The sequence below is a fragment of the Thermobia domestica genome, unplaced genomic scaffold, assembly GCF_964235325.1.
Source record: "Thermobia domestica unplaced genomic scaffold, izTheDome1.hap1.1 HAP1_SCAFFOLD_251, whole genome shotgun sequence".
Classification (NCBI taxonomy): domain Eukaryota; kingdom Metazoa; phylum Arthropoda; class Insecta; order Zygentoma; family Lepismatidae; genus Thermobia; species Thermobia domestica.
In genome coordinates, this window is record NW_027655968.1 from 49732 (window position 1) to 74205 (window position 24474).

At 35.5% G+C, this 24474-nt stretch overlaps 1 protein-coding gene across 1 annotated transcript in view; it reads left to right on the plus strand.

Annotated features, from left to right (window-relative positions):
* The window catches only part of LOC145676626 (acyl-CoA Delta-9 desaturase-like), a 39528-nt gene that overhangs the window by 9989 nt on the left and 5065 nt on the right, over positions 1-24474 (plus strand). Inside the window, exons 2-5 of the mRNA XM_081747459.1 lie at positions 4140-4355; positions 9324-9454; positions 14473-14678; positions 15642-15827. Of these exons, the coding sequence (XP_081603585.1) occupies positions 4140-4355; positions 9324-9454; positions 14473-14678; positions 15642-15827 (739 nt within the window). The remainder of the gene's footprint in view (positions 1-4139; positions 4356-9323; positions 9455-14472; positions 14679-15641; positions 15828-24474) is intronic.

Genomic DNA, 24474 nt, shown 5'->3' on the forward strand with positions numbered 1-24474 from the left:
CGTTACGTAATATGTGGACAACCCCTAACAATAATAATACAATAATAATTTAAGAATAAACTCTGCTAGAAACAGTAAAGAATATCGTGTCTAGAAGTTTCAATTTTGACCTGTAGATGTCAGCCTATGGACGGTGTTTGCTGCCATCTAACTGGGCAATGTGTAACTTCTAGCATTTTACAATTATACACTTTTATTTCAATAGTTGCAAATGGGATATGGATGACCACCGTTTAAGACACCCTTACCCGTTAAAATGTTAATGGATTGACTCTAATAACGGATTCGGCCGAGATAATCGCGTCTTCTTGTTTCACGATTGATAAATACGAGGATTGGAACTGTGGAAACAGGTTGATACAGAAGAGGGCAGAAAGATGTACAGAAAGTTAAATAATGAATTACGAAGAGAAACAGACAGAGCGAGGGAAGAGTTTTACAAAAGAAAATGCGAGGACATAGAAGAATTAGAAAGAGTTGGGAAATATGAGGAAATGTACAAGGAGTTGAAGTCTATGGAATTTCGGAGGAAACAAGGGAGTATTATGATGGCAGTAGAAAATAAGAATGGGAAGGTAGTCAGCGAGAGAAATGAGGTCATAGGAAGGTGGAAAGAATACGTTGAAGACTTATATGAGAGTAGGGATAGACCGTGTAGCCTAAATGTTGAAGTGGAAAATGAAGTAGGCGAGGATGATAAAGGATTTAGTATTCTTCGGGATGAGCTTGAAAAGGCTATATCCGAGATTAGGAATGGAAAGGCAACAGGAATAGATAACATACCAATCGAATTCATTAAAAATATAGGAGACAAGGGAAAGAAAGAATTGTGGCGACTATGCAATGAAATATATGAAACAGGAGAATGGCCAAGAGACTTTCTGAAAACGATCATGATACCGATGGCTAAGAAATCGAACCCAAAGAGATGTGAGGATTATAGAACTATTAGTCTCATATCTCATGCAGCTAAAATTCTGCTCCGAATACTGAACAGAAGGTTATATGGAAGAACAAATAAAGACGTGGAGGAAGAGCAGTTCGGGTTCAGAAGAGGCAAGGGCACAAGAGATGCTATTGGATTATTAAGGGTGATCGGTGAAAGGTTTATAGAAAAAGGGAAAGAGGTGTATGTTGTATTTATTGATCTAGAAAGGCTTTTGACCGCGTGAATTGGGAATTGTTGTTGGGAGTTCTAACAAAGATAGGGTTGGAATGGAAAGATAGAAGACTAATAAGAAACTTATACATGAACCAACAAGTAAGTGTTAGGATAGGGGAAGAACTGACGGAAGAGAGTGCAATTGGAAGGGGAGTTCGACAAGGTGCTGCCTCTCGCCAACACTATTTAATGTCTATCTAGAAGAGATAGTAAAAAAGAGCCTACATGATGATGATGGCATTTCGGTAGGAGGTAGAATGATTAGATGTATAAGATTTGCAGACAATATGGCGCTTGTTGCAGAGTCTGAAAAGAAAATTAATAAAATGTTAGAAAAAATGAGAAAGGGCTTTGAAGAATATGGGATGAAAATAAATGTTAGAAAGGCAAAAGCCATGGTGATTGGAACGAAGGGGTCTGTGTCAAATATAAAAGTAGGAGAGGAGAAAATAGAACAAGTGAATAGTTTTCGATACCTGGGTAGTATTCTTAGTAATGACATGAAATGCGAACGTGAGGATAGGAATGGCGAAAGAAGCCTTTAAAAGAAAGAAAAGTCTGTTTTGTGGGACCTTGAACAAAGAGTTGAGAAAAAGACTCATAAAATGCTTCGTGTGGAGTGTTGTACTGTATGGGGCGGAAACGTGGACATTACGTAAATGTGACGAAAATCGACTGGAAGCCTTCAAAATGTGGGTGTGGAGAAGAATGGAAAGAATTAGTTGGGTCGAGCGGAAAACGAATGAGAGAGTGTTAGAAATGGTGGGTGAGAAAAGAACACTTTTAGATATTATTAGGAAGAGGAAGAGAAAGTGGTTGGGACATTGCCTAAGAAGAGATTGTATCATGAGGGACGTCCTAGAGGGTATGGTGGCGGGAAAGTAAGGGAGGGGGCGAAGGAGACTACAATTAATGGATGATATTAAAACAGAAAGATCATACGCGAAGACGAAAAGGTTAGCGGAGGACCGTGGAGCATGGAAGCTTCTCAGCTGCGGCAAGTGACCTGCCAATAAAGGCAGAATACCTATGATGATGATGATGACTATTTATTTACAATTGATACAAATAGATACATATTACAAATGTTTAAAAAACATCAATATAGTCATTAGCATTGTGTATTTCCCATTGCCGGTGATGTGGAAGTAGTTAAATACTTGTAGCAGCACCCTTTGTGTTGATAGTTCTAATGTACCTGTCTACTCCCTGAAGAATCTTTTGAACAGTTCTGAAACGAACGCCACAAAGAAGTTCCTTCATCTTAGAAATCAAGTCAAAGTCACAAGGGCTTAACTCCAAAGAGTAGGTTGAGTAGTAGAGCACTTCCACCCCACCCCCATCAATCGAACAAATCAGTCACATTGCGCTGTATGCACTCGAGCGTTGTCCAGGAAAATGATGGATGGGTTCTGCAAAAAGAAAAAAAAAAAGTGTCGCCTCTTCTTTCTCAAGACTGATCGCAAGTTGTGTTCCTTAATATACTGAGCATTGAGGTCGGATATGGGGAAACGATGTGTGTTAGGATTACACTATCCCAGTCATACAAACACGAGAATTGCTATAACTTTCACATTACTGGAGTTCTGACGAACTTTGAATTTTCGTGGTGAACAATAATGCCACTATTTGTTTGACATTTCAATTGTGACTCGTATGATTTGGCCCATGTTTCATCCACCGTAATAATACGCCGTAAGAAAGCCTCTCGTACCCGCTTGTAGCGTTCCAAGTGGGTACGAGCAGCGTCGTATTGTAGCCACTTCTACATTTCCCTTAACTTCTGCAGAATCCACCGTGATGCAATTTTTCTCATGCCCAATCGTCTCTCCAGAATGTGCAAAACAGTCGAGTGCGCTAATTCTCTTGGGCCAGCTCATGAATACTATGACGTCGATCAGCGTCCAGTAATGCGGTAACAGCATTCACATCTTCTTCACTGAAACGGAAGCGAAGTGCCTCCCACATTTTGACGTCTCTCCTTGAAGGCTCGTACCTATCTTACCATTGTTCTGTAAGGCAATGCAGTTTCTCCTCAAGCCTTTTGAAGGCCTTGATGACATTCTCATACTATATGGTCTCTTGCATATTCAATTTTTAGCCAATCCCGTAGTTCTTGTTTCGGAAACATCGTGACAATAATAACCTTATCTTACACCAATTGTGTACGTGTGTGTTTGTGTGTAAAATGAACTGTCCGGGTCCGCTACACGAGGCTCTGTTCTCGTCTACTACCCTTGCGCGTGACCCGTGACTTCGGAAGGGAGAGTCCATTTGTGCTGAGGTAAGGTAAGTCTAATATATGGTACGAGGGACATTATTTAAGTCCGTTGCGTAGCGTCTCTAAAGCAGTGTTGTCACTGTTAAAGTTTCAACCTATGTATATAGCAACACTGGGAGAAAGGAAAGCAATATGGTGGAAAGAGAGAGACGATATAGCATATGCAAGCGATATTGGTTTTTTTTTTTTTTTTTTTTTGAGACAGTGAACATTCTCAACAATTGCACCGACCTTAGAAAAACTAAAGTGTGGAATTGAAATTGTGATAATTCCTCTGTTCTCCCATAAACCACTTAGAACAATTATGTAAATCCGCCATAATACACAATACGACTTTCTGATTCAGAAAAGGAGTCTGCTGGCCCTCAATCTGCGGTCGGCTCCGCTTTCATTGCGGTTCCTAACGTTACGCCGCTTTTTACAATTCGGTCTCATATACTCATAATAATAAAATCAGCTGACTATACATTCTAAATAATACGGTCTCTTCCCTACAGCTACCTAGAATTATGCCAAGCCAACGGCGTGGATTTGTATAGTGGACAAACATACATTCAGCTTTATGCATAAGATTAGTGACCTGAGAACTTCTTCTGTAACTTTTAATATTTCTCTCTCTCTCTCTCTCTCTATATATATATATATATATATATATATATATATATATATAATATCTCCCTCTTTTTCTTTTGTTAGCTGTAGCAATGACTTCCAGCACGAGCGAGAGGGGAGCCTCGGGGCCTTCCAAAGTAGCTGTTGCTGAAGGAGTTGAACCAAAGACTCCCAACCAGTCATCTCGATCCATGGAAACACACTGGCCAAATGTTCTCTACTTCATTTATATGAGTCTCGGCTCACTTTATGGCGCGAGCCTGGCTTATAAGGAAGCTAATTTCTCCACCTTGATTGTAGGTAAGTACCAAAGGGTAAACAAGAATGATATGGCACAATAATTACACTTATATTGCACTCTATTTAAAAGTAAACTAGCTGAAATGGCGTTTTTCGCACAGGAAGTATAGGTTAATGGAAAAAATATTTGAAAAAAATATTTGGGTCACTTTTATATGTTGAAAAAATATAGAAACTTACCCCTTAGCTCTCTCCCCTATAAAAGCAGAATTTTCTAAAAGGCTGAGGCGCGTGTCGAATTATTTTTAATAAGGAGTTTATGTACCAAGTTTCACCTTCCTAGCATGAGGAGTTCAAGAGATACTCTATTATTGGCACATTTAACTTTCCTCTTAGAATACACATTTTAATTAAAGTAACATGACAAAAAATACGGTACAAATGCTAACTTTGTTAAAAACAAAAAAAAAAAAAAAGTTTTAAACGGTTCAGTCATTTTCTCATATTGATGAAACAGTGTCTGTTTGGATTAGAAAAATAGAAATTGCATTCCTTCTCCCCTTAGAAGTGGAAAACGCTCAATTATTTTTAATCATAATCTTTTATACCGAGTATTATTTTCCTAACTTGAGGGGCTCTGAGATATAGTTTTAACTAACTTTCAAAAATGAGAAGGCTCTTAATTTGGCCCATAATAATTGGTAACCCAAGTTTGTGATAAGTTCTATAACTTCGACAGAGGTCCACCAACTTTCTTTGTTTGAAATAGTATGCATTTCTGCTGGTTCCATGTAGAATCTGATAAGAGTCTTCGGAGATAGACCACAAAATGGCTATCATTATTAATACCAAAATTGAGTGTATGTTCAAGTATAACTTAGTAGACGTAGATCGGTTTGAAGGAAAAATATTTACATTTATTTTTATTTATTTATTTGCCTGTTTTGCATACAAATGAGATTATTCTCGAGTACGCAAAAAGTTGTCAAAATTACAAAATAATTACATATATGCTATAAAAAACTTACAAATAGAGCAATACATACATAACTATGACTTTTATAAGCTTACACATTCATAATATAATTAACCAAAAAAAATTATACATTGTCTTCAAAAAACTCGTTTACCAAGTAGTAGCATTTATCTACTAAGAACTTGTGAAGATCAGATTTAAACATAGAATATATTTTGTTTTGCTTTAGAAAGTCAGGTAAATTATTTAAACTTTTTGTACAGTTAATATACACGCTTTTTTGAAAATATGAGAAATTTTGGGGATAACATGCAAATTATTAACGAATCAAGTATTGTATTTATGAACGTTACTGTTTTCAATAAATAAGTGTTTGTTACTTACGGTAAACAAGATAATTTTATATAGATGCACACAAGGTAATGGTAATATTTTTTGGCTCGTAAGATGGGCTTGCAAGAAGACTTTGGTGACAATCCAAACACAAGTCTTAGTGCTTTCTTTTGTAAGCGAAACGTGCTAATATATTCGGTAGAATAACCCCCAAAAATAATACCGTAACTTATTAAAGAATGGAATTTTGCATAGTACACTGAAACTAAAGCCTCTGTTGTGACATTACCTCTTACTCTACGGAGGCTGAAGTAATTACTACTTATTTTTTTGTTTAGTTGAGAAATATGCTCATTCCAAGTTAGTTTCGAAGTAATTGTGACACCAAGAAATTTTGTTGAAATAGAAAAGTCGACTTTTTGTTATTTACCATTACATAAGAAACAAATTTGTTTTGAAGAGGATAATAAAAATTTAGCAAGGAAGTTTATCACTGTTTAAAACTAATTTATTGCTACTTAACCAGTTACTTAATCGTGAAAATGTAGTGTTTAGATTATATTCAATATCATGTCGTGAGTTATCTCTAATAATAACATTGGTGTCATCAGCAAATAAAACACATTTATTAGGCAACATTCCATGTGTCAAATTATTAATGTATATAAGAAAGAGAAATGGACCAAGCACTGATCCTTGAGGTACACCAGTTAGTATTGTATCTTTATAACTACTAAACTTATGCATTTTGCCATTATTTTCGTTCGTAATTTGAACTATCTAATACCTATCCTTCAAGTAAGACTCGATCCATTTATTGGCAGTTCCTCTTATACCAAAAAAGCATATTTTTTTAAAGTAAGAGATTATGATTTACAGTGTCAAATGCTTTAGTAAGATCAACAAAGATTCCAATTGCATATTTTTTTATTATTTATCGCATGCATAACAGTACTAAGAAAATCGAAAATTGCAGAATCAGTAGATTTGCCAGTTAAAAACCCATGTTGTGATAATGATATTAGATTATTGGAATGTAAGTAATTCCTTATCCTATTTGATATTACCGTCTCAACAATTTTTTGAAAATACAGACAAAACTGAGATAGGATGATAATTCTTAATATTGTAACGACTGCCTTTTTCGAACAAGGGAATCACTTTAGCCACTTTTAACATCTGTGGGAAAATGCCTGATTCAAGGGAAAGATTCATTACATGAGTCAGGTGGGGAGCAATTATCGAACCAGATTGTTTTATAATAGCGGACGGTACTTCATCAAGACCTGCAGAACTGATATTTCTTATCTTTCTTATAATAGCTAATACTTCATCAATAGTTACTCGGGTAACAAAAATATATGTTGGACAAGAAGGTATCCTTGAAGAACCACTTGTATCAGCTTGGTGGGATAGAGTACCAAGAGCTTCCTCAGGAGAAGTTTTAAAATAATTATTAAATTTATTTGTAATTTCAGTAGGGTTTGTAATTCATTTATTATCAAAAATGACGTGATTCAAATTAACAATATCACCTTCATTTGTATGTACCGACTGGTGAATAATATTTCACATAGTTTTAATTTTATTTCTAGAACTATTAATCATTTTCGAATTATGCATCAGCTTTGCTGTCTTAATAACTTTCTTATAAGTTTTCTTATACTTTTTAACGTAATTTCTGAATACATCAGAAATATTTGTATTATTAAGCAATTTAGCATACTTAATTAAATTTCGTTTGGAGTTAAGAATACCACTTGTAATCCAACTTTTCTTAATTGTATTACATTTCACGCATGTTTCGTAGACTGGCCCATTTTAGAGAAAACTAGTATAGCACGTGCTTAAACTAACGAGAAGTGTCCGACTTTAAAGAAAACGCTAAAAAGAATTATATATTGTATATATAATATTAACCGACTTGAAAAAACCACCAAAAAACAGAAAATAACTTTTAATAGTGTTTAAAAAGTGGTGAAAGGCAGAAAATAATTAACAAGCGTTAAAATCAAAAGATATAAAAGAAATTTCCATCTAAATTCTGGCATCGGTATCCCTCCCTATGATCTTCGAGACACCTCATAAAATCTCCTGATGTCTCCCCGGAAGACAATATCAACTTCTTAGTTCTTATCTCTAATACCCTTTTCAGCACAGACTTAACTAGAATGTGTTGGTCTTGCATAAATTATATACGCAATTTTAGTTGCTAAATAATGATGTAACTAATTTTTCTAGAACTTTTTTTTCCAAATTTTCAGAAGCCTCATGTACTCGTCCCTGTGCAGATGTCTGAAAAAATAAGGAATGTATTTGGTCTAGGAATTAATTCGTGCGGGTGGACAAGAGATGGCGCAACGAACGGAGCGTCCCACAGTTCCGTGTATCCACACATGTGTTGCAAACCCCTGTCATCGCGTATCGTTCGTAGTATAGGGCAGTGGATTAAAGCGTCAACAACACCAGTTTGTAGTTAAGTGAACATGGCGCAATTTGTGCCTGATAAAGTGTTTTTGCGGGGTGTCCTGCTGCATTACTTTAACATGCAGAAAAGTGCGACTGAAAGTCATCGTATTTCGGTGGAAGTGTATGGTGACCATGCTCTAGCTGAGCGAACGTGTCAGAAATGGTTTGCACGGTTTAGAAGTGGTGATTTCGGCTTGGCAGACCAAGAGCGAGCTGGACAGCCAAAAAAATTTCAAGACGAAGAATTGACAGCATTGCTCGAGCAGGATTCGTGTCAAACGCAGGAACAACTTGCAGCAGCATTAGGCGTTGATCAAACAACAGTCTCCAAACGCTTGAAAGTCATGGGAATGATTCAAAAGATGTCACATTGGGTTCCACATGAATTGAAAGACAGAGACGTTGAAAGACGAAAAACCATTTGCGAATTGCTGCTTCAACGACAGAGCAGAAAGGGGTTTCTGCATCGAATTATTACGGGTGATGAGAAGTGGATAAATTACAAGAACCCTAAACGAAAAAAGGCCTGGGTGAAACCAGGTGAACCAGGTCCATCACAACCAAAACGAGATATTCACTGTGCAAAGGTTATGCTGGGCATATGGTGGGATATGAAAGGTGTGGTGTACTATGAGCTGCTGCAACCGGGTGAAACTATGAATGGAGAACGTTATCGACGACAATTAATGCGTTTGAAGCAAGCTCTGGCCAGAACACGACCAGAATGGGAGAACAGACATGATAAACTTATTGTTCAACATGATAACGCTCGCCCACATGTCGCAAAACCGGTCAAAACCTATTTAGAAAATGTCGGATGGGAAGTTTTACCCCACCCGCCGTATTCACCAGACGTTGCTCCTTCGGACTACTACTTGTTCGATTGCATGAACAACGATTTGATTGGACAGCGGTTTACTTCTTCAGGAGATATCGAAACATGGGTCTCTGACTGGATCGCTTCCAAGGATGAGGACTTCTTTCGCCACGGAATCCGTACATTGCCTGACAGATGGGCGAAAGTGGTGGCTAGCGATGGACAATATTTTTCTTAAGGTATTTATGTATTTTGTGTTTGTACTACAGCTTCAATGTGTGCGTACCAACCGCACGAATTAATTCCTAGACCAAATATTTATTTACTATTAAAACACACTTATTTAGTACAACATATTTACTTGTTATACATTAATATGGTTCCATGTGGCATATTGAAATCTCTGAGGTATGTTATTTCTTTTGTTACGCAGCCTTTGTGTTCACTTTTCTGGCGATTATTGGCGTGACGGCAGGTGCTCACAGATTATGGGCTCATCGATCATATAGCGCCCACTGGCCACTCCGAATGCTTTTGGTACTGCTACAAACAATGGCAGGACAGGTAAATGTTACAAGGAAATCTATAAAACTATTCAGTGTAGTAAACTAGAAACAGTGCTTTTATTTCTATGGAAGTGAAACGCATAAAGAATTTTGAGACTTTTTATCAGTTGCAATGTATTGGCTAAGTCATTAGTGATCATTCTTAGTCGCTAATAATAGTTGAAAATAGTTGTCATATAGTTGAAGTTAGAAGTACTTTTCTACAACTAGATTTAATTTTACTAAAAGAATAATTTACTTTCCGGAGCAGATGTATCCAGCGCACATGCAACCTATTCGTCTTGATGAAAGAAAGCGATTGTTGCCGAAATTTGACACTTTCGGTACAAGGCGAGTTGCTTCATATATTGTACGCAATGAATATGTTGCGTGTACGCAATTACTTGATATTGTCCACCTTCTGAAAGTAGGTACTGTGTATCAGAAGTGTCAAATTTCGGCTGCATTCGCTTTATTTCGTCAAAAGGAACTGATTGTTATTAAGGTTATATATGCTTAATTGCTAGAAATACCCCACCCTTAGAAAGTAAACTAGGTACCGCGTACTGGAAGTGGGCGATCGGAAGTATACAATATCCGTACTGATCGTTTCATCTAGGTAAGTTGATTGATATATAAGTTGTATGCTCGCTGGATACACCTCACCCCCCAGGAAACTAAATTTTTACCTTTAGCATTAACTTTGCAATATTTAAATAAAGTTTCCTAGGGCGTAGAAAGAACATAATTCTATATACATTACTAAAAGAAGTCGAAGAATAAAGAAATAAGGCAAATTATTCAAAACTTATTGGCAAAAGAAAATTTAGTGGTTGGGAAGCTTTTTCGACAGTACAATGGACATTTCCAATAGATTTTTTAGTAATATTAAAACTACTTGAGAGATAATTCAATAATGAAACTCTTTCGTTTATGCTTTACTTCCAACAAATCGAAATTTGCAACGAATTTCAGTCTCCTGGGACAACAATAGCAGTGTTTGAACGTCATCTGTTCCTCGGGGCTTTTGATACTTACAATAAAATTGTTCGTAACTGCTTATTTCGCATATTTTTTAAGTGTGTAAGGCATTAGTCATGAAAGGAAAAGTAAATAGAAAAATTATAGGATCTAATATATTTTAAAAAGTGAATATATTTAATTAGTCATTTGTGTGTTACATGTTACTTCATCTTAAATAAAAATAAAATCTGTCCAAAGACAAATGCTTATTATTACTAATCTGTGTTCATAACATATTAGGTTGATTTCCTGTTCGTCCCGGTTCGGGCGCCATTTTTATAACATTTAGGTTTAATACCTGTTCGTTCCTGTTTGGTAACGATTGGTCTCAGCGTTAGTTTGGAGACACCAAGACCAATTATAAGCTTCGGCAATATGTATAACCTTCATCGGGTATATTATTTTGATATGATCCTGATTAAGACAATAATGTATTTCCAAAACTGTAACCACAGATTATTAATAATAATAAGCACTTGTTTTTGGACAGATTGTATTTTTATTTAAGCTACCCCTAGTTCCGAAAACAGAACGAGCAGCATTCAATAAATGAAGTGTTAAGTGACTTAGTTACCCACTCAAAATAACTTACCACAAAAACTTCAAATTTGAAGACTTCCTTTACTTTATGATACAGGCAAGAAATAGAAAAGGGTTTTAGAAATGTTAGTGTGAGTCTTCATATATAGATCAAACCAAGCGCAATATTAACAACCTAATTAGGGAACACATTAGATAATCAAAAACGTTACAAGAAGAGGGTATGTCGGGATTGTCATTTCATCTAAAGCACGCAACATAAAACAGGCTAATGTAATAGGTTCAAAGAAAAAAACGAGATATTAAAGAATCATTTTTATTCAAAAATATAAGCCTGTCTTAAATCTGAATTTTGCTAATATTGATAAAATCTGGTTACCTACCTTTCATATATTTTGTCTCTGACAACAGTGACGTAGCATAGACACCAAGCTTCTTTCAAATTCAACTCTTTCTTTCTTCCACTATGCTCTGCTCGTTCTTTTTAATAACCATTTTTAATGTTACGTTCATTTGGTGGTATGTATTACTGCTCCCATACCATATTCCTCTTGTCCGTTTTCATCCTTTGTTACCTTACCAGTGAAGATGGAACTAGCTTGTTGTTCCGATACGTCTTCACTTGAAAATATCAATCACTTTAAAATCACTTTAAAATATCAACTACCAAAACACATGACCATTTTTGACGGAGAAGCATTTGCAATAAGATAAGCTCTTCTATTTTAACAAAAGAAACACTGACCAAAGCTTAACCCACTGGATTTTAAATTATAATATGTAATGGTTTCGGATATCTAACATATCCTTCTTCAGACATTATCGAGCATAAAGGAAAATACAGACATATATATAGTCATTGTTATGACAAAGTTTAAATTCTTTTAACAGACATATATATATAGTCATTGTAATATATATATATTTTATTTATTCTATTTGCTGAGGCCTTCAGCCAGTCCCGTAAGTCTTCGTGTTACTTTCTAAATAATCACGTTCCGCCATTTTGGGTTCGTATAAGGACCTCTTTTATTTTCTTCTTGTCTATGCTATCCAAACTTCCTTGCCATAATTCATTAATAGGTAAGCCCCTGTCCAGTTCATCAGTTTATCTCTTCCTATCTTCTTTATCCAATCTGCTTCTTTCCACTTCCTTATTATCATTCTTTTCTCCATCTCCAATACTTCAGTCTTATCCCATTTAATTCCGTGATTTGTCTCCTTAACATGTTTGTATATGACATTGGCAAAGCTCTTCTATACATAAAAAAAATAACATAAAATCAGAAAAGCGTTTATATGTACAGACTCATTAAGTGTAATGACTACTCTTTCAACTTCCCATTGGAACAGCAAAGTCACATGGATCATACTTAACATCAAATATCTCTATTCTTATTTGACCATACAAAAATACTCAATAATACTAATATCTATGAGATTGCATGTTAACATAGAAAACAGTTACATAATTGACCTTGCTGCTAAGAGCTCATGTACAGAAGGAATTAAAATTCCATTGAAACTTAATCCTCAAAATTTCTACCCAAATATAATAAGAATAACAAAAAACGAATTAAATGATTGGAGAAATCAACAACAACAAAAACAAAAAAAAAATCTTCCAGGAAAATTATATTGGAACATTTATTCCACGAAAAATAATAAGCATGAACAATTGCTCAAGACGTGGTCCAGGAGAGAGAGATCATTATCTATTATAGATTACTCTTCGGAACGACATTAACACCTATAAACTGTATCAAATTTTTAAAAAAAGCAAACATATCAATGTTGGTGTGACAAAGGAATTCGCACAGTAAATCATATATTATTTGAATGTGAATTATACCAACATTTAAGGATCAACTTACTCAAACAACTGTATAGAATACATGGATATACTTCTTTAACGTATAAGCACATTCTGGCCACACACAATTGAACTTCAATAAAAATCAATTCAATTCTTGATAGCAACCGGAATCAATTTATAAAAATAAATAAATAAATAAAAGTATCAGCACAATAAATACAAGAAGAAAAGTTTATATAAAGGAAAATTACATCGAATAACAATATGAAGACGCATTACAAATAAAAAACCAAGACAACAAGTTATATAATAATAATATCAAATATAGATCAAAAATAGTAACATTCAAGAAGCTATATATGAATCAGACAGTTACAATTACTTCAAGAAACTTGAATTGAATTTGGGCAAGGGCCTCACTGATAAAATGGGAACAACAATAAAATTAGAGACATAAAAAGGATATATTTCATTCAAAATATATGGCTTCCAGCTTTCAACCTACAACACTGTTAGAATGATATATAAACTTACTGAATATTCAGTACTCATTAGAATCACAGTTGGGTGAAAAAAATAAACCTGGTGCAAAAAATTATCACTGTTCATAGTGAAGAAGAAAAGACAAGACAAGTATACACTAAATATTAATATGCGTCAATTTAATTCGTTAACTAATGACATAGGCAACACTTTTCCGCGATCTTTCTCCATTTATATTTCTGTAACTAAAAAATATTGTGTTACAATTTTAATATATTGTAACGTTCTCCCTGTATAGGAGTAACTAGAGCAAATTATAGTTCGGAATCGTTTCCCACTATGGGTTTTTATTATAAAATCCACTACAAACAATATGCTACAAGTATAGTACAATAAATTCTCTAATATATGGTAGATATAGCGTCCCTTCGACCAGAGGGCCTTGGAATAGATCCCTCAATAGCGAACTACGTGAGGAGGTGTAGGACACTTACTGCTCTACGGAAGGAGAAAGAGAGGTAAAGTCTCCCAGAAGGCTCCACTGTAAGCCATGCCAGTTGGGATTAGGATTCTCTCGCTGCATCACTGCAAGCAGAAAGAGAGGTAAAGTTTCCCACAAGGCTCCACTGCAAGCCAGGAGAAGAAAGAACCGTTAGCTCCATTGCAAGCTAAGCCTTTGGCTTAGGGCTTCTAAGCTGCATTGCAAGCCCTGAAAGGGAATTTGAATAATCGAAAGTGATGGCTGTCCATGGAATCCTCTTGGTTATATAGCGCTCCCTCGTCGTCATGTGATCCATGGTGTCGCTGTACTTTCCATCGACTGCAACTTATAGTACTCCAACGTAAGGCGTAGTACTCCACCGTAAAGTGCACGTGGTTGTTATTTTAAATAGGAGCACATGTAGAATGTTTATAAACACAAGCGCATGGTACATTATAATATGTTATATTTAAGACTAGTTCTATGGTTAAGAATCACTAAATTAAGACATTTTATTAGAAGGGAAATACTTATTGATACAAGAAATTAATGATTTTACTAAGTGAGAGATACTATTTATTATATGATCAAAGAAATTATCAGAAAAGAAATCGATAGAGCGAAGAAAATGACTGTAATTAAGAGTTAATTATCAATTTTATCTTATTATCATTACATATGCAATTTGTTTTAGGGAACAGTGTACGAGTGGGTTCGTGGTCACAGACTTCACCACAAATTCTATGAGACAGACTTAGATCCATTTGACCCACGACGAGGATTTCTTTTCACGCATTTAGTGTCTCGTCTCATCAAACTGGATCCTAAAATCCAAGAAGAGGCCAAAAAGATTGACTTAAGTGATTTGGAAGCAGATAGCGTTATCATGTTTCAAAGGAAGTAAGTAGGCTTTAGTATATTTTAAGCTATGTACTCCTACTTTTTGTTCAATATTCCTGTTTATCTATTCCTTCAGAATTCACGTTTTTGATTGATTCACTTGCTCTCAGAATTCTTTTAGTTGTTTTTGGTGAAAAGCGTCCAAAGCGGAAACGGATGTACAGCCATGGAAAGTTGATCAACTACAGTAAGAACTTTACTAGAAATACAATTTACTGAACAAAATAATATTTATTTAAAACAATAACTGTGTAACAGTTTCACTGAACAAAACAATATTTATTTAAAACAATAACTGTGTAACAGTTTCACTGAACAAAACAATATTTATTTAAAACGATAACTGTGTAACAGTTTCACTGAACAAAACAATATTTATTTAAAACAATAACTGTGTAACAGTTTCACTGAACAATTCAATATTTATTTAAAACAATAACTGTGTAACAGTTTCGCCAACTAACTGAACATACTGGCTTCATCAGGTACTAGAGCTTCAAATAAATGTGCTACATTTAACCTATAAAATATTAAACTGAGTCATTTTTGTTTAAATTTTCGGAAAGAAAGCTTTAATGAATAAATAGATAGATAAATAAATAAAAGTAATTAAAATAAGGAGACGAAACTTTTTGCATAAAAATAAATGTAAAGTACAGTTGACTTTTTTGCTTTTTAACATAGCGGTCATCTAACTTTTGAAACCTTGCAACTTTTGCTGTCATCAAAAGAGACAAAAATCATTTGACTCACTTTTTAATGATAATAGAGTTCTACATTTGCTGTTAAGAGATCAAGTAATCTTTAGTTCAGAAATAATGACTTGTTCTTTCTTCCTTACATTACATTTCTGAATAATTTGTGGAAAACTACAAAGACAAAAAACTCCTCCTTACTTGTTATAAGGACCTGGTGATTAAATCTCTCAATGATTACTATAAATTTTTCTTTTCTATTTTGTAGATTCCATTGGTTGCTAATGCCAACACTTTTCTTGATTCTGCCCATTTACATCCCGTATGCTTACTTGGGCGAAGGCTTTTGGAGATCCTTTTTCATTGCTGGCGCTATTCGATACGCTCTTACTTTGAATCTCGCCTGGCTTATCAACAGTGGATGCTTCATCTGGGGTCTCAGACCAGGAGAAAAGTAAGTTCTTGTTTTAGTGTTTTCACAAACTTGGGCTGAAATATACCACAGAAAAGTATCCTTTTCCACTTACCAGTATAAATAATAGTACTTAATGCCTCGTACTTCAAACCCAAAATGTTGCTTCATCATATGGATATATATGACAATTATTTTATATATAATTGTCATTTATTTTCTCGACTTATAAACTGAGAGTTCATAACTTCGTCAGAAGAAACAAACTGTTTGAAAACAACACTTTTCATATACTACCGTTCACATGGTGGTACAACAATGCAACAAGCTAAATCATTCCGATTAAAATTATAATAATTTAATTTTTAAACATAGTTGCTCGACACACAATTAATTCCTAATCTTGGTCTTTATACATAAAAAAATGATTGGAGGTAGTTGAACACAGAATAGACTAATTATAAAAAGGGAGAGAGATGAAATAGAATCACATATTATGGAGGTTATTTAAAATACATAAAAAGCATCCTGCCGTCAGCAAGTAGATGCTTTAAAGGAGCAGTTCGACTTAGAAATGCATTTTTACAATTTATTTCCATTTGTAGAGTTGAAAATTCTAAAAGGAATGGTGTTTGTTTGATCGCGAAACGTTTAGTCGTTAGCGAGTAACAGAGGAAGAAAGATTTTGTGATGACGTCATAGGTGGGCAAGTAGCGAGAGCAGGCTTACACACTACACAGTGCCAAGCATTTCGTTTGTGAGAGGTGCGATGGTACGTTCTAAATACGGTTTCCTTTTCCAGAACTGATTGCAAAGACTTACAAATATCATCTGCATGTAGAAAATGATATCTGATAGGATGTACAAACGTTTTTGTAATATTATAAAACGTATCCTATAAAGCATGAGTTCAGCGTTTCAAAAAAAAAAAAAAAAAAAAAAAATCGAAACCAATATGTAAATAGATGGCGGACGAGATTGCTGCAACACCTAAGTACCTTTTCTTTAAGCATTCTTCCGATTCCCGAACATAAGTATGTTCATTTTCACGTTTTGTTGCAATTTTTAACGCTGACGCTATAATTTTGTGCTTCAAGGTATGTACAGGAGCGCAACATATGAGGCAAAAATGAAGTAACATCTGTAAAGTTAGCCAGAATACGAAAAACACTTCACCGGTTAAATTTCTTTTATTCTCATAGCTGTCCGCGGAACAACTCTCCTCACCCGTTTCATCATTGTCACATGATACAGAGAAATTAAACGATGAATCAATGTCTTGAGGAACAGTCATCGTCACTGATTCCTTCTACAAGCCGGTATATTTTACTCCCTAATTCACATTGTATAGCTTATTTCTAAAGCAGTATCTTCAGAATCATGATTGACATCGTCTCTATTACCCTCTAATGCCTCGTCTTGCCTACAGCCGTCAATTGCGTCTTGTACGACATTTGTACGTTGGTAACTGGACATAGATCGGTGCTTGTTCAATGGCTCGGATTTTAAACCTTTCAATAATATACTTGGAACAGCATTCTTTCTCAGTTTGCGTGTAAATAATTCTCCTGGCATTAGCCAGAAGTGGATCTAGACGGTAAAAACTCAGGGGGGGGGGTCAGAACCCAGACTATGATATGTATATCATGTTTACTAAAAACTTTCAAAAATATCTAAATAATAGCTTAAACCAATTCTGTCACTCAAAAACTGGGGGGCCTAGGCCTAGATCCGCCACTGGCATTAACTTTTCTTCCAGTAGACTTGACTTCTCGAAGGCAGGCTCTTCAAGATGTTTGGAACACGAGTTATTTTATTTGGTACATTTTTTTCCATTGATTTTCTTGAGCCATAATTTATATCGATCTGGTGATTTCTCACGACTTAGAAACGTAAGAAAAGATACTTTACGTCCTCAGCTTCAATTGCACAAGAATTACAACCGAAAACACAGCAGGTGTTAGGCATTTCTACTTCACTTCACAGACACAGCATGCGCTGTACTAACACGTGTTTTCTACTTCACACTAGTGTTTCTTTCAGAAAAAAAAATCCGGGGAGGGGGGGGGGGCAAAGGGACACTTCGGCGAGGCACATTATTTTTACACAGTATTATTATATTTATTACATTATAGACGTAATATTTTGGTCTCCTCCGGGGGAATCTCTCAGAGCTCCGGGAGACAGTGCCACTCTAAAAACATGTCTGGAAGAAACACTATTTCGCACAACAAATGTAATTACTGCTCTCTCTCTCTACTCTTTTTTATACTAATGCTATAGGAAAAACAACTAACAAAAACTTCCCTCAAGAATTCAACAGAGCAAGACTGCTAACAAATACAAAACACAATCTATTAAATCCAATGCACTATTAAAGGTTTATCAGCTGCGTACAAGGGAGTGGTTGCTGACTCACATTGAGTTTCTCGCGTATCCCACCAGTGACGTCACTATTTACGATTCATCAAAAACAAATGTCTGAACGAGACGGCCTATCAAGATAAAAAAATACGGGTCTCTTATTTTTTGTTTCTCTTTCTATTGCACCAAACTTGTTTTTAACTCGAACTGCTCCTTTAAGTAGGACCGAGATTATCATTGTTCAACACTCTTAACAGTTTAAACACAACTCCATTATACAGAGTGCTTTTAAACCAACACCGACAATGTTTGGGAAGTGACTCCTGACACCAAGATAAGACAAAAAGTATAGATAATCCTGGGTGCAGAAATCCGTCATTTCGGAGTTATAGGCTGCCGAAAATATGAAAAAATGAACTTTAAAGGTCCATAGCCTCAATACTATGGGACCTACTGTAGTTGGGTCAAGATAGTCGAGAAGATAGCAATGGTAAAATTCACGATACCGTATCACATGGTATAAAGCTTTTTCCTTTACTTTTTATTATCAAATGGAATGTTCTCTTTCAAATTCCGATTGATGCCACCTTGGCATCTTTAGGCAATTTTGAATATTACGTTATATATGACGTCACTGTTTCAAGCCTCTAATTTACGTAGTAAACGCTAATAGATGGGTTAAAATCTCAGTAACACAGGAACCATAAACAGTAAAAACATTTTTTGGCAGAATACATATAGTCAAACCTTTCCACAGTTTGGAACATTTTGGTGACCATTCCTGGTATGGGAATAATGTAGTGATGTCACGATTTTGCAAAAATATTCATTTAAAAAAATGCACTTTAATAATTTGCTATGAACAAAGTATTTAAACAAATTGAACTAAACTAAAGGAAATATCCAAAGAAATATACAAAATAAATATTTCTCACTCATGAAATCACTACAAAAAACTTATAGATAAAAAAGAAAGTGGGATAAGATAAAAAAAAAGTGGAATAAGTGTGTTTATGTTATGCTAATATGTACAGCGTACAGGAATCATATATACCTGATGACAAGAGACGATCATATGGATTAACAATACCACTCTGAAAGGTTCATCTTTGCAAAATCTCAAACTCAGTGACTTCCTACAAGTAAAGCCTATGCACTATCGCGGTCTAAAGGAACAGTGCCCACCCTTTGTGGCTATCAGGAAAGGTACATCTCTCGATGTCATCAAAACTTCAGAGAATATTTCTCATGACAGGAATGAACATGAACTTCAATGGTTGCAAAATATTCTGATTGATGACAATATAGAATGGTTGGGGTACATGAACAGAATTGCCAGATGAACAAACTATACGCCAACTCCAACACGCTATAAGTTTGGAGCACTTATTGGTTCTCCACCGTCCCATCCAGATACTGTTCTTAAAACGTTGTGTTACGTGGAAGAAGTTGTCAGAGAAAAATATGCCTATATACATATCACAGTAGACATGCAAATATAGAAAGTCATAACGAATATCAAGTGGTCTGATATTGAGGCTGGCATCACCTTTTTGCTAGACCAGGTATGATGCACACACTAATGCCATTCATTGGATCCATTGGATATCTTATGAGAGGAGGCACTTTGGAGGATTTGCTACAGTCAGCATTTGGGGGTGTGGGCAACATGCTTTCCGGGAAAGTATGGGTAAAAGCAGTGCGAGGATTGCGTATGGTGGCATCCGTTCTTCTTGAGAACTTTATTCACAATGGAACTAACACAGTAGGAGAGCTGTAGTGTAAACTTGACAAAGCAAGGGAAAATCCAGGTAGTCGTTTCTGGGTTGACATGTTCATCATCCCTGTTGTCATTATTCATTTGTTTATTAGATCACAAAGAGAGAGTGACTGGTTAATTGAGCTGTACTGTGTAAAGCGTACGGTTCCATTTTTTCTTCTTTTTTTCAGCTGAACACTTCATCTATGCGAAATACATAACGTGGCATATTATGGAAAATACTCCATCTTCTGAGATTAAAGACACTCTCTTAAAAAAACATTGTGTTTGCCAAAATAGAGCTGGATTTTGGAATGATGTTCTGTAGATCAGTTTGGAAAAAAAAAATATTAGAAAGGGGAAGGCAAAAGGAGGTCTCATTCATTCATTCATTCATTTCGTCTTTTTAGTCATACATATTGCACAATTACGTGCGTATGAATAAGGCTCGTCAAAGGTACAAGAATATAAAATACGTATAATTACGTAATTCATACGTAAAATATACATACCGCTTGAATTAAACTACTATGCTACATATACGAGGTATGTAAACTACTATGCTGCATATACTATGCTGCATAAGGAAAGTAATGACAACGGTGTTAGACTCGTGAACTTTGCAACATCCAAAAACCGAATCGTGAAGAGTACAAAATTCCCACACCGCGACTTCATAAATACACTTGGACATCACCAGACGGAAAAACACATAATCAAATTGATCACGTTTTAGTAGATAGAAGAAGGCAATCTAGCATAATTGATGTCCAGTCGTTTAGAGGGGCTGATTGTGACACTGACCACTACCTGGTAGCAGCGATAATACGAGAGAGGCTATCGTTGAATAAAGGTAATATTCATTGTCCGAAAATGGAGAGATTCAATTTAAAGAAATTAGAAGAGAGCCAGGTAAGAGAGAAATACCAGATTGAAGTTTCGAATAGATTCTCGGCTTTAGAAGATTCTGAGTGCACTAGTGTTGAGGATACCTGGATTCAAATTAGAGATAGCATTAAAATTTCAGCAAAAGAAAAATTGGAACACGCGGAAATACGTAGGAACAAACCATGGTTCGACCAGGAATGCATAAAACTAGCAGAGAAGAGAAAACAGGCAAAATTACGCTGGCTACAAAATCCGAATGTAATAACCACACAAAATTTCGCAGATATCAGGCGGGAAACTTCCAAAACTTTTAGAACAAAGAAACGCGATTTTCTGAAAGCTAAAATTAAGGAACTTGAATATAATAGTAAAAATAAAAAACATCCGGGACATGTATAAGGGGATCAACGAATTTAAGAAAGGCTATCAACCTCGTGCTTATATATTAAAGAAATCTGACGGTACAGTTCTCACTGACACGGATAGCATCTTAAATAGATGGAAAGATTTCTTTGACGATTTGCTTAACACGCAACTAAAAGCTAGTTTGAATGGAGAAAAGGAGATACACACCGCAGAACCGTATATTCCAGAACCCAACCGAATAGAAGTAGAAACCGCTATAAAGAAATTAAAGAAACACAAATCTCCGGGTGTAGATGAAATTCCGGCTGAGTTAATTTTAGCTGGAGGCGAAAAATTGTGGAACAAGATACACAAACTTATTCTCCTTATCTGGAACAAGGAAGAATTGCCACAAGAGTGGAAAGAATCAATCATTGTTCCAATTCACAAGAAAGGCGACAAAACTGACTGTAATAATTATCGAGGCATTTCTCTTCTGTCAACATCCTATAAAATCCTTTCAAATATTCTATTAGCAAGACTGACCCCATACGCAGAGTGCGGATGGAGATTATCAGTGCGGATTTAGACGAAATCGATCAACTATCGACCAAATATTTACCATTCGCCAAATACTCGAAAAAAAGTGGGAATACAATACCCCGGTACATCAACTATTTATTGATTTTAGAAAGGCGTACGACTCGGTTAGGAGAGAAACATTATACAACGTTCTTACAGAACTTGGAATACCAAGAAAGCTAATTAGATTAATTAAGATATGTTTAAATGAATCCCAAAGTAAAGTCCGGCTAGGAAAATTTTTGTCCACGAGCTTTCACGTTGAAAAATGGCCTGAAACAAGGAGATGCGTTGTCGCCATTATTATTTAACTTCGTTCTGGAATACGCTATAAGGAAAATCAAAGATAGCAACCAGGGCCTACAGTTGAACGGTATTCACCAGGTTATGGCATATGCTGATGATGTAAATTTAATAGGGGATGATAGGAGAACAATAGAAAGAAGTGCAGAGATCTTATTAAACGCTTGCAGGGACATCGGTTTAGAAGTAAATGCAGAGAAAACTAAATACATGGAAGTGCGTCGGGACCGGCATACAGCAAATTATGGATGCGTTAAAATATTAAATAATACTTTTGATAAAGTGAATAGTTTCAAGTATCTAGGATCAATATTAACAGAGGAAAATCATATTCGCGGAGAAATTACATGTCGACTAAAAGCAGGGAATTCGTGTTACTATTCGGTTCAAAATCTCTTGTCGCGAATTCTGTCGAGGAATTTGAAGCTTAAAATATACAAAACGATAATCATGCCTGTTGTTCTGTATGGCTGCGAAACATGGTCACTTACTCTGAGGGAAGAACATAGACTGAAAGTATTTGAGAACAAGATCCTGAGACGAATATTCGGACCCAAGAGAAACGGGAATGGGGAATGGCGGAAACTTCATAACGAGGAACTACATAATTTATATGGTTTACCCAACATTGTTAGGGTCGTCAAGTCTAGGAGGCTTAGGTGGGCGGGTCATGTAGCTAGAATGGAAGAAAGTAGAAACCCTTTCAAAGTCTTGACTGGAAGACCAATCGGAAAAAGGCCATTAGGAAGACCTAGGCGCAGATGGGAGGACAATATTAAGATGGATCTCGCAGAGATTGGAATACAAAGTAGAAACTGGATCCAGTTAGCTAAGGATAGAAGTCAGTGGAGAGGTTTTGTGAACGCGGCATTGAACCTCCGGGTTCCATAGGCCATAGAGTTAGTTAGTTAGTTAGTTATGCTACATATACGATATAGAAGCAGTACAAAACAATATATATTACCAAAACTATCAATAGACAATTGAACTAAACTACTATGCTATATCTACAATATAAAAGCAGTACAAAACAATATATATTTCCAAAATTATCAATAGACAAATTCACTTACATATCTAAAAATTCATTTACATGACTTTCTCCAAATCAAGTTTCCGGATGAATTCTTTCTCACTATATCTGCAATAGAATGTCCATATTAATGGATCTGATGAAAGAGAATTCGAAAGAGAATATTTCATAAAGAGGAGGGAGCCAGCCGTATAGCTCTTAATCAAAATGACCGAAAGAAGATAAGAAAAGCTTTTCAACAAGGCATTCATCCACTAAACACTGAAATTGTTAACATAAGTACTGACAGACAGGCGGCGTCAATGTAAATGTAGAAGATGCTCTGGAGGTTGGTGATAAAATGGTTTCAGATTTCAAAAATAATTTGCCGCATGAATTCCATCACAGCCTAAGGAAAATCGTGAATACTCTTTCATCATTGAAAAATAAAATCAAACTTAGAAAGAAGGAAGGATATGATGTTGGAAAAGTATACAGCCACTTAGTTATATCGCAGAAGGGGCAAATGAATCTCTCATATGTTCTCAATTTTGAACTATCTCCTTTGCCATTTACTCTTTTTGGTGAGTATGGGAACATGAAGAAAGGCTATAAAAGTAATTTTATGAAGAAACTGGCTCTGCTGTCCTCCGAGACAATATCTCCACATGTTGAGTTAATTGATGGGAATGCGATGTTGTTCACATACAATAGCCTAACAAAGGAACCGTATATGATCTGCTCAAAAATCTCACTCATTATTGTTGTAGAGAACACGATGTCATTGTAATGTTTGATAAATATAAGCCACAGCCTATTAGGACTCATGAACGCAAGAGACATATATATATTTCTCCTTGCTATTTCCAGTTTGGTCCAATTCGATTATATATTTTGTGCATAGCAAATTATTAAAGTACATTTTTAAATGAATATTTTTGCAAAATTGTGACATCACTACATTATTCCCATACCAGGAATGGTCACCAAAATGTTCCAAATTGTGGGAAGGTTTGACTACATGTATTCTGCCAAAAATTGTTTTTACTGTGTATGGTTGCTATGTTACTGAGATTTTAACCCATCTATTAGCGTTTACTACGTAAATTAGAGATATGAAACGGTGACGTCATATATGACGTAATATTGAAAATTGCCCAAGGATGCCAAGGTGGCATCAATCGAAATCTGAAAAAGGACATTCTATTTTATAATAAAAAGCAAGGAGAAAAACTTTATACCACATGGTAGCCCCCCCCCCCCAAAATTTGCCCGACTAAGACTTCACTTAGTTACTAGTATGTACCCTATCCAAATATTCATGTTTCAGAATTCTGTGATACTCACTCAACAATTTTTATAGAGGTAGTTGGTGAATACTTCAAATTATATGCCAGTAGCCAAACTCCCCCTACAAAAATTGTTGCATGAGTATC